This window comes from Hipposideros armiger, unplaced genomic scaffold (assembly GCF_001890085.2).
Source record: "Hipposideros armiger isolate ML-2016 unplaced genomic scaffold, ASM189008v1 scaffold_17, whole genome shotgun sequence".
NCBI classification, from domain to species: domain Eukaryota; kingdom Metazoa; phylum Chordata; class Mammalia; order Chiroptera; family Hipposideridae; genus Hipposideros; species Hipposideros armiger.
In genome coordinates this window covers 560,639-578,087 of record NW_017731367.1, presented here as the reverse complement: position 1 = coordinate 578,087, position 17,449 = coordinate 560,639, and the positions used below count along the sequence as shown (strand labels likewise).

The 17,449-nt window shown below is 36.0% G+C and overlaps 1 protein-coding gene across 1 annotated transcript in view; it reads right to left on the bottom strand.

Moving 5' to 3' along the window:
• Nucleotides 1–17,449, bottom strand: part of PSMD1 (proteasome 26S subunit, non-ATPase 1) — a 118,342-nt gene that overhangs the window by 34,346 nt on the left and 66,547 nt on the right. Inside the window, exons 14-15 of the mRNA XM_019628216.1 lie at nt 11,594–11,708; nt 6,980–7,096 (exon numbers count right to left, since the gene is read on the bottom strand). Coding sequence (XP_019483761.1) covers nt 6,980–7,096; nt 11,594–11,708 — 232 coding nt within the window. The remainder of the gene's footprint in view (nt 1–6,979; nt 7,097–11,593; nt 11,709–17,449) is intronic.

Below are 17,449 nucleotides of genomic sequence, written 5' to 3'. Positions count from 1 at the left end.
TTTATGGTTTCAGGTCTTACATTTAAGTCTTTAATCCATTTTGAATTTGTTCTTGTATATGGTGTAAGTAGGTGGTCCATTTTCATTTTTTTGTATGTGTCAGTCCAATTTTTCCAGTGCCATTTATTAAATAGACTATCTTTACTCCAATGTAAATTCTTGGTTCCATTGTCATAGATTAAATGACTGTATATGGATGGGTTTATTTCTGGGCTCTCTATTTTATTCCATGGGTTTATGTGTCTGTTTTTATGCCAGTACCATACTGTTTTGATTACTGTAGGCTTGTAGTATGATTTGATATTGGGTAGTGTGATACCTCCCACTTTGTTCTTATTTCTCAAGATTGCCATGGCTATTCGGGGTCTTTTATGGTTCCATATAAGTTTTAGGGCTATATGTTCTATTTCTGAGAAAAATGTCCTTGATAGGAATTGCACTGAATCTATATATTGCCTTAGGTAGTAATTGACATTTTAACTATATTAATTCTTCCTATCCATGAACATGGTATGTATTTCCACTTATTTGTATCTTCTTCGATTTCTCTCTTTAGTGTCTTATAATTTTCTGAGTACAGGTCTTTTACTTCTTAGGTTAAATTTATTCCTAGACATAAGCCAGACTCACCAAGAAAAAGAGAGAGAGGACCCAAATTAATAAAATTAGAAATGAAAGAGGAGAAGTGACAACAGATACAATGTAAATACAGAAAATTGTAAGAAAATACTATGAGCAACTATATGCCAACAAATTTGACAATCTGGAAGAAATAGATAAATTTCTAGAAGCATACAATCTACCAAGTCTGAACTAAGAAGAAACAGAAACTCTGAATAGACTGATTACTACCAAAGAAATTGAATCAGTAATCAACAAGCTTCTAATAAACAAAAGTCCTGGACCAGATGGCTTCACAGGCGAATTTTACAAAACATTCGAAAAATAATTAATACCTATTCTCTTCAAACTATTCCAAAAAATACAGAAGAAGGGAAGGCTCCCAAGCACATTTTATGAGGCCACTGCTACTCTGATCCCAAAATCAGACAAAGGTATTACAAAAAAAGAAAACTACAGGCCGATATCCCTAATGAACATAGATGCAAAAATCCTCAACAAAATACTAGCAATTCAGCGTCACATTAAAAAGATCATACACCACAATCAAGTGGGGTTCATTCCTGGTATGCAAGGTTGGTTCAATATCTGCAAATCAATTAATGTAATACATCACATTAACAAAATGGAAAATAAAAATCATATGATCATATCAATAGATGCAGAAAAAGGATTTGAAAAATCCAGCAGCCTTTTATGATAAAAACTCTTAGCAAAGTGGGAATAGTGGGATCATATCTCAACATAATAAAGGCCATATATGATAAGCCCACAGCAAACATCGTATTCAATGGGGAAAGGCTAAAAGCTTTCCCCTTAAGATCAGGAACAAGACAAGACTGCCCACTTTCACCTCTCCTATTCAACATAGTTCTGAAAGTTCTAGCCACAGCAATCAGGCAAAAAAATGAAATAAAAGGCATCCAAATTGGAAAGGAGGAAGTAAAATTGTCATTATATGTAGACGACATGATACTACATATAGAGAATCTCAAAGACTCCACCAAAAAACTGTTAGAACTGACAAATGAATTTAGTAAGGTAGCAGGATACAAAATTAATATTCAAAAATCAGTTGTATTTATATACACCAAAAATAAACTATCAGAAGAAGAAATCAGGAAATCAATCCCTCTTATAATTGCTTCAAAAACGATTCTGAACTTATTTTAGAAGAACATTTACATTACCTTAAATAGGATGGAAATTTTATGTGCTAAAGATTTATGAAATAGTTCAAGAACTTATAAAAAGAAACACTGGACAAAGCACTGTATGTACATTATAAGAATTTTAAATATAAAATTGTACCCAAAACAATAGGAAAACATTCAGTGAAACTGAAAGATGGAATAAAAAGAAAACAAAACAAAAAAACCAATGCAAATATATATAAAGGGCTTATCTGATTTTTTTAGCATAGCTTTAATATTTTTTTAATTACAGTTGACATTCAATATTTTATATTAGTTTCAGGTATACAGCATAGTGGTTAGACATTCATATAATTTATGAAAGGATCCTCCATTAAGTCTAGTACTCACGTGGCACTATACATAGTTATTACAATATTACTGATTGTATTCCCTATGGACTTATCTAATTAATATTAAGTATACTACTTTAAAAAGCTAGTTTTTAATAATTAAAAAAATTTTCTTCACATTTCTTACTTCTGTAGCAGCAAGTTAATTTTCACTATTCTTTGTCAAGAATTATTATTTTAGTAGGTTAGGGTTCTTAAATTTGGAAGTCAGCTTTGAGATTATCTGGTGTGCTCTCTCTATTTTATAAATGTGAAAACTGATGTAAGATAGGTGAAATGACTTGCTTGCTGGTGATCAGAAACAACTAACTGCGTTCATGGCTAGGATCATGATTTTCTGACTCAACTTCATTGTTATGAATATTATGCTCCCCAGAAAAAACCAAGTAGAATTTGTAAGAGAAAATCACATTAATTTCCCATTTTATAGTATGATAATCCCACAGAAGAAATTTTTCTGTTCTGCATGATCATCTAAAATCTACCTTCTCCAAATTCATGCATTTTTAGCATTTATGTTTTTAACTCAATACCATATACTAATGGGGGGAAAAAACCCTGAAATGTCCACAAGAAAAATTAAGGATGGGGAGAAGGAAGTAAACTTTCTTGGAGTCATTTCTGTTGGTATTCGTCACCTGGCTATATCTCATACTTTCTATTTTTTTTTTTTTTCCTGAACATAGAACTGTAAGCTGCACATGAGGGATCAGTTTTGGAGTTTTTTTGTCTTTTCTCTTACTATGACATTATATCTGCTCTTATGATTGAATTATAGGTCTCTAATTCCTTCCATGAAATTCTTGAGGCCAGGTGAACTTTGGAATTCAGACTTTAGAAAGCTAACATGGTCCATACGTCATATATTATGCAATACTCTCAGTGGAGTGTGGGGGCAATATCCCATAATCAAACATGTTAATATTTCTGAAACGGCAAAATGATTGACATTAACACTAAATGGGATAAAGGTTAATGAGTCTAGGTTTTGTAGCTGAATGATCCTTAAAAACAAACAAATCTCTTTTAGTTTTCAGAGCTTTCTGGATTTTGGAGTTGCAGATATAGATAAGGCTATGCACTTATATGATTTCTTTGTGGCTAGTTCCCTTTCTTTCAGTTCTGATTCTTTTCTTCAGTTCTGATTCTTTTCCTACGCTCTCATCTTATGTCCAATTGACTTGCTATCATCTCAAACTCAACATGCCTAAAATGAAAATTCTTTATTCTTCTTTCAAGGTATTGTTGTCAATGCTATCATGATTTCCCCATTATCAATATCCCAAGTAATGTTTTTAGCTCCCTTCTCAATTTTATCAGTATTAGTTGTTCATGGTAGTTGCTTGCAGCCTTTTCTTTATATTACCACCAACACTTTTAGAGTGATTATTACTGCATCTTAAGGTAATAGTATAGTAATATAGATTACTATTTACAAATGTGTTATGGTGTACAATTCCACCACATAATATAAAATTTCATGTTATAAAAAGTTCACAGATTTCACTACAGAAATATTTTTAGGTTACTATGATGGCTCACAAAAGCCTAATCTACCCAAACTGTGATTTATTTTAGAACCACAAAAGCTTATCAAGCTTGGCCAAATATGATCTTACTTCCAAAAAGGGTGCCCTGACAGTGGTGGGAGAAGTTTCCCTGTAGCAAGCGAGGAGGAGCACCAGATCCTGTTCTTACACTGTGATATTTTCATCTGATTCTATATATGATACTTACTATGTACATGTCCAAATAACTTCTAAAGGTAGACTTTATTTAACAAGAAAAACAAAAGATGGATCCTTCATAAAGAGCAGAGTTGGGTTCTTGAAGAAAATAGCTCCAAGGATCGTTAATGTCCAAAGGACATTATTCTAGTTAAATGGCTTTGAACCTCTGGTCTAAGGGCTTTCTAAATTGGCTTTGCAGTCACCCAGGGGTGGGTGCATATTCTTGGGTCTATGTTTGTGAGAGTGAGTGAGCAAAAAACTGGCAGAAGAAAAGCAAAGATGTACTGGAGTTACTTAAACTAAGACCAGAATGTGTAGAGAGAAGTGTTAAGATGGCATTCTGTAAAAGGATGTAACATGTATCATGATTACACAAAAACATTTCCTTTGGAAATTTCCATCGCCAATCTCACAAAATATCTGAAAAATGTCCCTTTTGGAGTCCTTTGAGGAGGAACTATAATCTTGATAAAATTAACACTCGATTGGAGGTGTTTTAGTTTATTTCACAGAGGAATTTACAACCCTGTGACTAGGACTCTTACTTCTCTTCAAGCATGTTAACAGCTTTTTCTTTTCAGCAAAATGTCACATACCACCCAAAAGAATGTCAGTGTTGTATTAGCAATTACCAGATAAAAGAGAGATGGCAGGAACTATCATCCAGTAAGCTCTTTATCATGTGCTAATAGCAGAAAACAATGAAATAGAACTTAAAACTCTTAAGAATTCATGAGCTGAGTAACAATGTCATTCTATGGCATAGTGTTTCCTGAAAGAACATTTGATTTTTATACTGTCATATACAGTTTTCCTTTTGTAGGCAGTGGGGGTACACACTTGACTTTCCCACTAGGTTTATATTAATGGCAAAGGCTACCAGCTATAACTGCATCTCAGCATTCTTAATCAACACCTGAGATTCTGATACAACCTAAAGATGGAAGTGTGCCCCTGCATTCACATCAGCTAAGACTTGATTCAACAATATTTTAAGGAATGATTTAAAAGTACTACGTAATTATTTTAAATGTCTTTTTTTTTAACTTTTTCTAAATATGAAAAAATTTTATTTATTTATTAGAATAAATAGTTGAATGCTTCTCAAACTGTACAGCCTACTATACCCCACTCCCATTCCATAGGACTCTGCCATTGTTGGTGCAGAGCTTATGATTGTAAAAATCAATGAAATCCTACAGCAGAGGACGGGAAGATGCTAAAACATTTATCTTGTTTGCAATACAAATAATATGAAACTGACATGTGAGGTCAAAGTGAATAAATATCTATATATTAGGGGAAGTGCTTTCGATGGCCTAAATTTCCTTCTTTAATGACATTACTCAGTTGGATAACATCCAACTGATAAATATCAGCAGAAGATCAAAAGCAAAAATAAAAGATGCAAAAGCTACTCATAATTGCTATATTTTTTTAAAAAGCAAAAAGAAAGCGGTTTCTTTGAAAAATTGTTTATGTTTTAGAAGACCAAATAATGTTAATACAGGATCAGAAGTCTGATTCTATCTTTGCAACAATCAATTTTTAGAAGTCTTAAAAATGATTTTTACACAGAGAAGCACTGAATAAAGGAAACAAAAACGATGTAACTGCTTAGAAACTGAAATCTATTAAATAAAGTTCCATAAATTGAGAATGAATAATTGATGAGTTATGGAAAATTTTCTCCCTTCCATCAATCTACGTTGCTGAAAATGAGGATGTTCTATTGGGTTGTCGGGAAAGCCATGATGTATTTTTCTGTTTTTCAATGCAAAAATGCGTCATGACTTTCCCGACAACCCAATATATCTGCTTGATGAGGCAGAAGACAGTATGCCAATGTCTTTTTTCTGTTTTCAATTTTTTTACTGCTTCTCATATAGGAGCAGAATTAGTACAAGGCTGTTAAAACTGCCCTAATTTTAAGTTAAGAACAAAAAGATCTGAAATTACTGCATAAGCTATCATATTATTTAATATACCAGACATGGTAATTTTTAGTACATGTAAATATCAGGTTGTTGGCAAAGTCATGATGTATTTTTCTATGTTTTTCAATGCAAAAATGTGTCATGACTTTCCCGACAACCCAATACGATATATGCATTTTCAGTTTCTCAATAAAATGAGAAGTTTTGGCTCAGGTGCCAAGATACATTAGATATCAAACTCTAACATGAGGTCTGAGAGGTTGTCGTGAGGGCATTTTAAAATAAATATCTCAGAATCTGTTAACAGAGTCATCCACGGGTTGTAATGAGTCTTGGATTGTAGCAGAATGTGTGAGTCCTTCATAGAGGACTTCTAAGAGGAAAGCAGGGCTGTGAGTCTCCCCCCGCAGTCCAAGCCTAAAGATGGGCTTCGGAGGGACCACTTGGAGAGCTTCATATGGTCAGTGGTCACTGTGCACTGACATCTGACACATGAAGTAAGAGGCATTTATCTATCAACTGCGGCATTCACAGAGAGGAGAGGTGGGGAGGGCGGGAGGGAGGGAAAGAGACAGAGAGGGAGAAGAGCAGGAAAAGCTGCACTGAATGCATACTATATCCCTACCCACAAGAAGGGCAAAACATACAGGAGTGTTTCTTTGGACAAATGCTGGTACAGAGGGAAACGACATTCTAACATAGAAGTTGGATGTACTCATTTCTAAACTGAGATTGTATGTATTACATAAAGTGACTGTAGGACTTTTTATTACCTCAGAAGGATGAACCAAAAAAGGTATGGGCAGCCTGAGTTTGCATCCTGTATCGGAACAAGTTATCCCACTGAATAAATTTTAAAAGGAAAGGGGGAGGCAAAAATTAAAGTTGATTTTTATGATTTCATCAACCCATGAGTTCTAAATTTTCAAGTATGGCTATATAGTTGAATTAACAAAGTGACCATAAATCTATAAAAAATGCATTTAAAGAGTATTATATATTGAAAGTTTCCCATTCTCTTACCCCTTTACTTCCTATGAGTTCAGTGTTTAACCACATTTGAAGTAAAAATGTCCTCAAAAGAAGGTAAGTTACTAAAGAAAAGCCCAAAGCAGCTCTGCTCTGGAGTTGTTTTGTTTACTCACCTTTGGACAAGTGATTTCGGTCTGCTGGATCATAATGAGAGCCGAGGCTATGAGCGCTCCTTGCCTCACATAGTTCACGGGGTCATTTGTCATTGGTTCTAGCAAATTAATTGCTTCCTGAAAGCATTAAAAAACAAAACAAAACGAAAACCTTAAATAAAGTTGCATAGCCGGATTTTGAAATTAGTTATGTCATTCTAAGTATTTTAGTCTAACATTGTAGTAACAGTTAATTTAAGACAAACTGGATGCAACAGTTCAGAACTGAGTATGCTTTAAGTTTCAATACAATGATGGTTCATGAAGAGGTAGCTTGTGGAACACGGATGCTCCTGTCTTGAAGTAAAAAGAGGTCAAAAAGAAAGGGAAAATAAAGTTAATGTTTCATAAGCACCTATTATTTTCAAGGTGCAGTGAGAGGTATTTTATGTTATCCTATAAAATCCTCTCAATCCTAAAAATAAAACAAAAACAAAACAACAGCAACACAAAATAATCATTTTTTTTTTTTTACAAATTTTATTGGGGAACAGTGTGTTTTTCCTGGCACCCATCAGCTCCAAGTCAAGTAGGTGTTTCAATCTAGCTGTGGAGGGCGCAGCTCTGTGGCCCATGTGGGGATCGAACCAGCAACCTTGGTGTTACGAGCCTGCGCTCTAACCACCTGAGCTAACCTGCCCCAAAATAATCTTTATAAACAAAGAAACTGAGAGTTAGAAAAGTTAAGTAACTTGTCCAAAGCCACATAAGTAGCAAACTCAGGTCAGTCTGACTACAAAGCCTGTATTAGGTACCCAACCTCCTTCAAATACTAGGGTATGGTAATGTCTTAGATGATTTTACAAAACCTAATTTAAAAAACTAAATTTTTGAAACAAACAAAAATCAAAGATAAACTCCCAAAACAAAAAGATTTTATTTGCTAATAGAATGGTAAAACAAATTAAATTAAACAGGACTAGAATTGATTTCATGGTTATACTTGACAAGATTTTCCAAAATGTTTTTCCCAATACCAGGATTTCCCAATACCACATTCTTCAGAATATCAGTGCAAGGGGGAAAAAAAAAAAGGATTCCTTGATTAAATCAGTTTGGGAGCTATTGCATATATACACAGAGGGTGCCCCAAAACATGTGTACACATTTTAAGAAAGGAAAACTGTATAAAAATTGTAATACTGAATATACACCAATAACAAAAGTTGAATACAAGTCACGTTTGACTTTTGCAATTACAAGAGGTGCCCAAAGTGGTTCCCATCAGCGTCCAGACTTCTAATCACAGCGAACTATGGCTTAAGCAATTCTGACCAAAGCACCCACTTGTATACATTTTTTTGGCACCCCCGGTACACGTATAAATTACCTCCTCTTGAAGATTCAAATATATACAGTATATCAAAGTCTATAGGAATGTACATATACTAACAAAAGCTCCAGAAAGCCTCATTAAAGAACCCGCTAGAACTTTTGTTTATCCCACCATTTGTTCATTGTATTTGACCAGGAACTCTTTTGCCCCATAAAACGTCTGTTAACAACCTTCAGAACCTTTGTTAAGTGCCACTTCATAACATCTCATAAGGTCCTTAGGTATAAACCTGAAGGAATAGGGCAAAGAGTTTACAAGATTATCGAACTTATTTCTTAAAACAGTGTCACTTCTCAAATATCCTTTGTTCCAAGGCCAAGAAAAGGAAGAATAAATTGAATTCTCTTTTTGGGAAAATGATTTTAGATTTCTCTACATGTGGATTTAGTCATGCACTGCTTAATGATTGCTTAAAGATGGGGACATGTTCCAAGAAATGCGTAGTTAGGCGACTTTGTTGTGCAAACACCATAGAATGTACTTACACAAACCTAGATGGTATATCCTACTACTGTAATTGTATTCGCTATACTTTTATATGACTGGCAATGCAGTAGGTTTGTTTATACCAGTATCACCACAAACACGTGAGTAATGCTTTGCACTCACCTGATGTTACCATGGTTACCACATCGCTAGGTTATAGGAATTTTTCAGCTCCATTATAATCTTATGGGACCGAAACACTGTTATTTCAGCACATGACTGTATTTATTTGTTTTTAAAAATCAGAGCTATTGGGGCCGGCCGAGTGGCGCATTGGTAAAGAGCTGGCTTGGGACTCCAGAGGGCCTCAGTTCGGATCCCACATGAGGGCCAGTGACACTGCCCTCTACAGCTAAGATGCTGAACAACAGCTCAACCTGGAGCTAGGCTGCCGTGAGTTGCCGGCGATGGCGTAGGCTGCAGCCCCTGCTGCAGTGGGGTGCCATGGGTTACTGTGTATAGCCAGTGGCCAGCGTGAGTGGCCAGCAGCCGCTGTGAATGGCCGTCCAGAAGCCAGCAACTGATCTGCCTCAACCGGAAGAGCGCAATGATGGTGCCAACTTGGGCCAGTGATGCAACATCCTCCACAACTAGACTGAAGAACAAAACGACAGCAACTTGTCTGTTCCCCTTCCCCCAATTCCCCAGCGCTGTTCCCATCCCCCAATAAAAATCTTTAAAAAAAAAAAATCAGAGCTATTAACAGATAATACACATACTAGATAAATGTTTTCTTTCTCCCCACTTTCACTGAAAAATGTAATGACATTGTGCAGAGGAGTAAGTTTTTCAAACATTACTCACATATTGTCAATATTGTTTATGAAATAGTCATAATAAAAATATAACCAAATTTCCCACTTATAAGTTAAAAGACACTAACTTTGCCTTTGAGGTATGTGATATAACATCCAAGATATATTTTAGAATAAAAAGATGTTCTAGGTTTTTAAGAAACCAAAATAAAGCAAACTTCAGTCAGATAGGTATTGATACATGGATCACACAAACTATCTAGAAATAAAGCAGACTTGTTTAGTATGAGTAATAAAAATATTCATTGAATTAGCTTGTCAGATGCTGTGTCTCAAAGAACATTTGCTCTGAGATATCATATTAAGTTTAGAATAATCTGGAAAGAAAAAAAATCTAATTTACATTTAACTTATGAGGCCTGACATAAATGTCTACTAAAGACCTGAGGGGGGGAAATACTTAGTAAAACATCCAACTATTGGGTTGTCGGAAAAGTCATGACGTATTTTTTTCTATGTTTTTCGTTGCAAAAATGCGTCATGACTTCTTTGACAACCCAACACGTGTTTCCTTTTTTTACAGAACATGTGTCCCAGAAAAAAGGCCCATTTCTATAAACTGCATTTTATATGCCCAATGGCATGTCTAATAAAATTGAAGATATATTCTCATGTAAAAATTTTCACCCCCAAAAAATGAAAACATTTTAAAAACAAAACTCTGTGAGGGCAGAGACCATGTCCAACTTTTTCACCACCATATCCTTAAATGATCATCCCTTCATCATACATTTGACAAATATTTACTGAAATTCTACTATGTGCCAAGTCTGACTTTAAGTTCTAGCAGTGAACACACCCTTCTCAGGAACTTCACATTTGAGTGGAGAGGAGACAGACAATAAATAAAATAGGTATAAAAATATGCCAGGTGGTGCTAAGTGCTATGAAGAAAAAAACAAAGCAGGGTAAGGAGACAGAATGAGGGATGTCTCCATAAATTTTTACACAAATCCTGCCACATGTAGTAAAAAAGGCCTATTGTAATTCATAGCTTCAATTACATTTTACGTGATTAGAAAGTTATTTGTATTCAATACTAATACCCTTTTTAGAGAAAAAGTCAAGCAAATTACAATTTAATTCCTGGAATCACTCAATAAACTAATAACTATGCTTTATTTGATTTTAGTTTGAACAGAGAAGATAAAAAAGTGACTCCTTCCCTCTGCTGTGAAGACACTGGGAACATAAACATGCTCCTGTTTCCTGTCCATCCACCCTCCCCCCACCCCTTCTGCAACCCTCCCCTCCAACACAAACACAATGCCCACTCTGTTAAAAGCAAAGCTCACCAAGGTGTGCGCATATGTGCTATAAAAGGTAAAATGTGATAGATATGCCACTGCTGTGAATCAAAAATACTTGGTATTGAAGCAATAGCATGTTTCTTTATGAATCTCTTGACAAATTGTGTCTTCAAACCATCAATTTGTCTAACTCAACTTTCTCACTTTTGAGGGCTTAACAAATATCAGGTTACCTATTAAGATTGTGAGGAGAAAACAGGCAAACAGCAGTTAAGTGATTTGCTTAAAACAACAAAACGAAACAAACTGAGTTGATGTTGGTGGCCTCAGATGAGAACCTTGATTTCCACAATACTAATTATGCAAACTAAATATGTAAAATAACTGTGTAAAATGACTAGAGTAGTTATTTAAAGAAAAAAATATCTTTTTTCCTTTGTAAAGAAATCAATGCTTTCAAAAGGGAAATGAACAGCATTGTGTCCGTAGAGCCAACCTTGTAATATGTTGGTTTGTTCGTAAGGACTCTGAGCCACCCAGCATAGTAAAGTAAGGAAGTTCTGGGAAGAAAGTTAAGTCTTACAGGTCACACCACACTTGTATTTTTACAGCTGTCACATAAACTTTCCTGTGAGGGAAAACAGTCTGGCGCCAGGCAAGGACTGACCCCCCTGGCTTGGGGCTTTACCTTGTTTCCTGTACCAGCACAGCAGATGCCCAGGGCCATGGCAGCTCCGTAACGCACGTGAGGATTGTAACTCTCTGACAAGAGCGAAACCACGCTGGGGCACTGTTCAGGGGTCCTGATGAGAAACAGAAGAGGTGAAGACAGCGTTATATGTTAACATGTTTCAAAGCAAGATGGAAGAATTTTAACCCATTTTTTAAAAGTTATGGGAAACAACAGTTATATTTAGGACAGAAATTGCAGAATTAAAAATCTACAGAATTCTAGTCATTGACATTAGAACTCTATCTTCAATATTCAGAGTATATACATATGCAAACAAAGAGGAATGTACCCGCAGCTGCTCAGCCGCAGCTCTGCACTGAAGCGTTAATTACAGTCACCCTCTTGTGCTTCCTCCACCGTGGGGCTCAACCAGGGGCCATGGGGGACGCCGCTGCTCTACAGCCAAACTTATACTTCTTGTTTACTCTGTGTTTCATTTCAGAAGACAAAAGTCATTTATAGAGATTCCAGGATGTTTCCAAAGCTGCATGAAAGACTGAACTCTCCCAGCATTACTCTGGTTGAATATTAAACTGGTAAATGAGGGCATTCTGATTTTTTTTTGTCTTTAGCAATTATTTTTGTGCTAATAAGAACAGAGAAACTGTTCTTTTCTCATTTTCTTACATTTGCGACCAAGAAAAAACCCAGGGCATCCTTGACTAATGAAATGAAGTATCTGACCTCTAACAGACTACCCTGTTATAGTGGTTACCCTCCAAGGGCAGCAGGCTGGGGAAGTAACTAGAAGGGAGTGTAAGCAGAGTTAATGGGAGGCTGGGTGCTGGTTACACAGGTGTGTTCAGCTGTGAAAATTCATCAAGCTGTAGGCTTATGACTATGAGAACATTTCTGGATGTATACTATACTTCAATAAAATATTTTTTTAAGGACTATCAATATATTACATTTCAATAAAAAAATTTTTTTTAAAGACTATCCAGTTGTGAATGAAAGCAGTTATTACCTACAGACCAATTCAAATCTATAATTCAATGCTGGAATTATACCCTAGCCTCAAACTCCAGTGAGTGGTAAATTCATATTTCAAATGGAATAGAGTCAAGTTAATCAAAGTAGAAATCTGCTATAAGGGAAGGTTGGATTATTTCCCCCTACAACAGAGTTCATTACTCTTTTTAAAAAAATGTTCTCAGTTTGACTAGGTTTCCTAATAGGAATAATTTGGAAATAATACTAATAGCAACAATATGGAAAAGCAGTTTAGCGTTGTAACAAAAGCAATATACTACCAAACAGAAGATCTGGGTTCTAGTCCTAGCTTTGCTAAATTTTTAGTACATGACATGAAGCAAGTCACATTTTCTTTTCTGTAATTAGACATAACTTTTCTTGACTATTTTGCAGAATACAGAAGACAAATGAGAAAATAACTAAAAATATGGTAAGAACACATATGCTTTGAGATAATGCATACTGAGATGAATAAGTTACATAAGAGGAAGCCATGGAGTCAAAAGCCCATGTTCAAGTTCTTGTTTTGTCTGTAAATAGCTAGGATAATTGAGACAAAGTTCATTAACCAAACACTCTGGGGTCCCTTTCCACATCTGAAAAAGGAAGGAGTGGGACTAGAAGTCCCATAAGGTCTACTCCATTTTACAATCCTATGACTTTTAAAAATGAACCAAAAGATTTCAAATCAATGTTCATTACTACTGAACATTTCTTCAATGGAAAATATTACTATGAAATTTAAAGTGATATTATACCAAAGAGACTGGAGAGTTATTCTGCAACTTGTAGTTGACGGCACCATCATTTAACTTTCATTTTTCATTCCTATTAGGCTAAGAACTTAACGCTCTGTCCATAATTTGACGTCCAAATCCTCTGACAAACTCAAGCATTTTGTCACCTAATTAATTACAAATAATACTAGTCAAGATTGCACGTCTCAAGGGCCAAGGGCTGAGACTGCCTTGTATATTTTTTATTTCCCATAAATTATTAGCACAGTGCTAGGTACTAAAGATAAAATAATTTTTATAACTTAGTAAAAGACAAAGGGAGCCGGGCCGGCCGAGTGGCGCGATGGTTAAGGACTGGCTTGGGATGCCAGAGGGCCCCGGTTCGGATCCCACATGGGGGCCAGTGATGCTGCCCTCTACAGCTAAGATGCTGAACAACAGCTCAACCTGGAGCTGGGCTGCCGTGAGTCGCCGGCGACGGTGTAGGCTGCAGCCCCTGTGGCAGTGGGTTGCCACAGGCTACCGTGTGTAGCCAGCAGCCAGCGTGAGCAGCCAGCAGCCACAGTGAGAGGCCGTCCGGAAGCCGGCGACTGATCTGCCTCACCCGGGAAGAGCGCAATGATGGTGCCAACTTGGGCCAGTGAAGCAATGTCCTCCACAACTAGACTGAAGAACAAACCGACAGCAACTTTTCTGTTTCCCCTTCCCCCAATTCCCCAGTGCTTTTCCCATCCCCCCACGTCCCCAATAAAAAAAAACCCAAAAAACAAAAAACAATATCTGGTCTACCTTATTCATGCAGAGGAGAGTTGGTGGTGTGACATAGAATACTATGCTATAATTACTGAAATCTATATCATAACCAGAAATTGCATTTGAATCAGAACCAGAAATTTGGCTACGCATATGCTATAGTTTGGGCTCTTATTTTTAAAACAGGTAAGATAACTCATGCCCAAAACTTCGTTCAAAAGAAAATAAAGCAAGTTAGATATTAAACCGAGAAAGCTGGTTACATTAAGGGTTCTGGCCTCCCGACTTCTCACCAACTTTTTATGGAGCTAATAGCACACAGAACACTTACCCACTTGCCCCTCAGCTGTAACAAGGGCAGGGTATTCCAGGGAAAACTGACTCACAGCAAAGCTTATCCTAAATGTACCTTAAAACTTCACTGATTTTATGATCCTCACTTGTTAAAAAAGTATTATACTTAGAATAGGGAATTAACAACTTCATGAGATTTAGAAAACATTTTGCCTGGGAACATAAACACTGGGAGCTTAGCGCAGAGCTTTACCTAAAGACTGAAATAGGCTGTGAAGGCTATAAATTCAAAATAACATAAAAAAATTCTTGTAGTTTCTCAGTCCAAGAACAGTTCCAACTCTGACACATTCTTCAGGAAAGTGTTAAGACAAGGAAGGACAAATTCTTTAATAAAATAGCTTAGACATTCAATCTCTTCAAGAGTACAATAAAACCATAATCTTTGTTTACTTCAATTTTTCAGCAGGCAGCTCTAAAAGGACAAAAGAATCTTTCTAAGCAATGATCGGAATGCAAACATTCGCTGAAAGCAGAACTTCGGCACATTAATCTTTATGCAGACACACACATATATATACTTATTCATATACATATATATACACACACAACACACATGTACATACATATAGTGTACGTCTATATAAAAAATTTTAAGTAACAGTTAATAAATGAATAAATGATAAAAATTATATAATCACCATTTTGCAACTTGGAATAAATTAATGGACCTTAGCATAATTATCAATGACTGTTAACATCATGAAAAGACAAACAACTAGACCTTAAATGCACTGCCAGTCCAGCCCCTTCAGAGACAGAGAAAGAAAAAGACAGAGAGAAAGAGAGAAAAAGAGAGAGAGAGAGAGAGGAGAGAAAATTTGACTCTGTATGTGACCAAGCCTCTAGACCCAACTATCAATTTACAGATATATAGAAGACCAAAAAACACGTTATGTTATACATAGGGATGCAATCAGCAAAGTCCATACTGTTGGAAACTTGACAGTAATAATGACCTGGTTTCTTCAACAAATAAACTGCAAGGAGGGGAAAAAAAGGAGGCGAGGCAAGGCAAGAGATGGAGAGAAACCTACAAATTAAAAGAAAATACCCCCAATTTTAAATTCCATTAGGCCTTCTTTCAGGCATTTTAGATAATTCTGACACTCCTTAAATCTTAGCCTTTTTATATAAACATTTATCTCTTAGATAATATCACAAAATAATTCATATAGTTTGTTATAATACCCTGGAATTAGCACTTATAACAAACATTTAAACGACTAATTCCCAATCAGCAATAAAAGCTCATCTCTATGTCTCCTTGAACCTATTCAGAAAAACAAATGTCTAGAAATGGTTATGTCACAGAAAAATAGTGGATTTTGTTTTGTTGGGTGGGGAAAGGTAGAAAGCAAGGAATTATACCCTTGGGAAACCATTTTATTAGCACAGAATGTGTTATCTATGACTTAGCCCTTTTATGTATTTATGTTTCAATATGTTGAGAATTTAAAAATATATGTACTCAATTACAGATTTGTTAGCTGCATTTGTTTTCAACAATGGAGCTACATCTTGTGGGAATTCTAGCAACTTTTCCTGCTCTCCTTTGTTTTACATTTTTGGCTAGTTTATATGTAAAAAAAAAAAAAGGGGGATATCATTAGAGGTTAAAAAGGGGTGGGGAGACATACTTTTTTGAATTTTGTTTTCATCACAATATAAAAGAGATGCATAAAATATCCATTATCAAGAAAATAATGGAAAGAAGAAAACAGTTTTGCTTCCTAAATATACTTTTGTCCCATGAAACTATATCCTAAGCTATTATTATTTGTAGCTTTTTACTTTAGCAGTTTAGTATTTACTGAATATCTACTACATGTAAAATACAAAATCACACAGATCCTGCCCTAAACTTTATAAATTTAGTTCTACCTTTAACATTTCCTTTTAAACTGGACTTTAGAAAACTAAAAATTAGTATAGTTTTAGACAGTCTTTTGGTATATTTGCAAATAGGTTAATTTCTTTCAGGTGCTGCCAAAATGGGGGGGGGGGCTTGCGATATCTCCAAGAGGTGAGAAGTAGATTCATAAGATTTATACAGATTGCTACTTCATCATAATAAGAAACATGGCTCTTAAAAATCTGATTGTATTCCTAGACCTAGAGAAATCTGTAATATTCAAAAAGTTGTAGCATTATTAGCACACACATCCCTCCCCCTTTAAATTACCAAACCAAGAAAAGCTTGCAGTATGAGTGGGTTGCCATCAACTTACAGATCATTAAAAGACTTTATTGGTATTTCCTTGATTTTACAAACACAAACACAAAAACTCAAAAAATTAATTCATTTCCAATATTTAAATAAGAGCTCTGATGATAAAAGTCCACTTCTAATAGCTGATTACAGTGATTACTGAAGAACTGCAGCATCGAGCAAATCTACATAGATTTTTGGGTCCTTTATAATAAACTATAATTCAATCCCAAGTATAAGAATTTTTTTTTAAAAGATTTTTTTAAAAATAGGGATTTGGGGGAGGGGAATTGGAGAATTGGGGAAGGGGAATAGACAAGTTGTTGTCCTTTTGTTCTTCAGTCTAGTTGTGGAGGGCGTCGCTTCACTGGCCCATGTTGGTATTATCATTGCGCTCTTCCTGGGTGAGGCAGATCAGTTGCTGGCCAGCGGACGGCTGCTCACGGTGGCTCACAGCAGCTCACGCAGGCTGCCAGCCACTCACGGTAGCTCATGGCAGCCCCGCTGCAGCCTATGCTGTTGCCAGCGACTCACGGCAGCCCAGCTCCAGGTCGAGCTGTTGTTCACCATCTTAGCTGTAGAGGGTGCAGCATCACTGGCCCGAATGTGGGATCCGAAACGGGGTCCTGCTGCTGATCCCAAGCCAACTCCCAACCAACACGCCACTCGGCCGGCCCAGAATTCTTTTGATTAAAGACATCATTTCATTAAATTGTACTACATAGTTTCGCTGATCTTTATAAAAATATCTTATTTTTCTTTTGTTCTTGACAAAAGCAG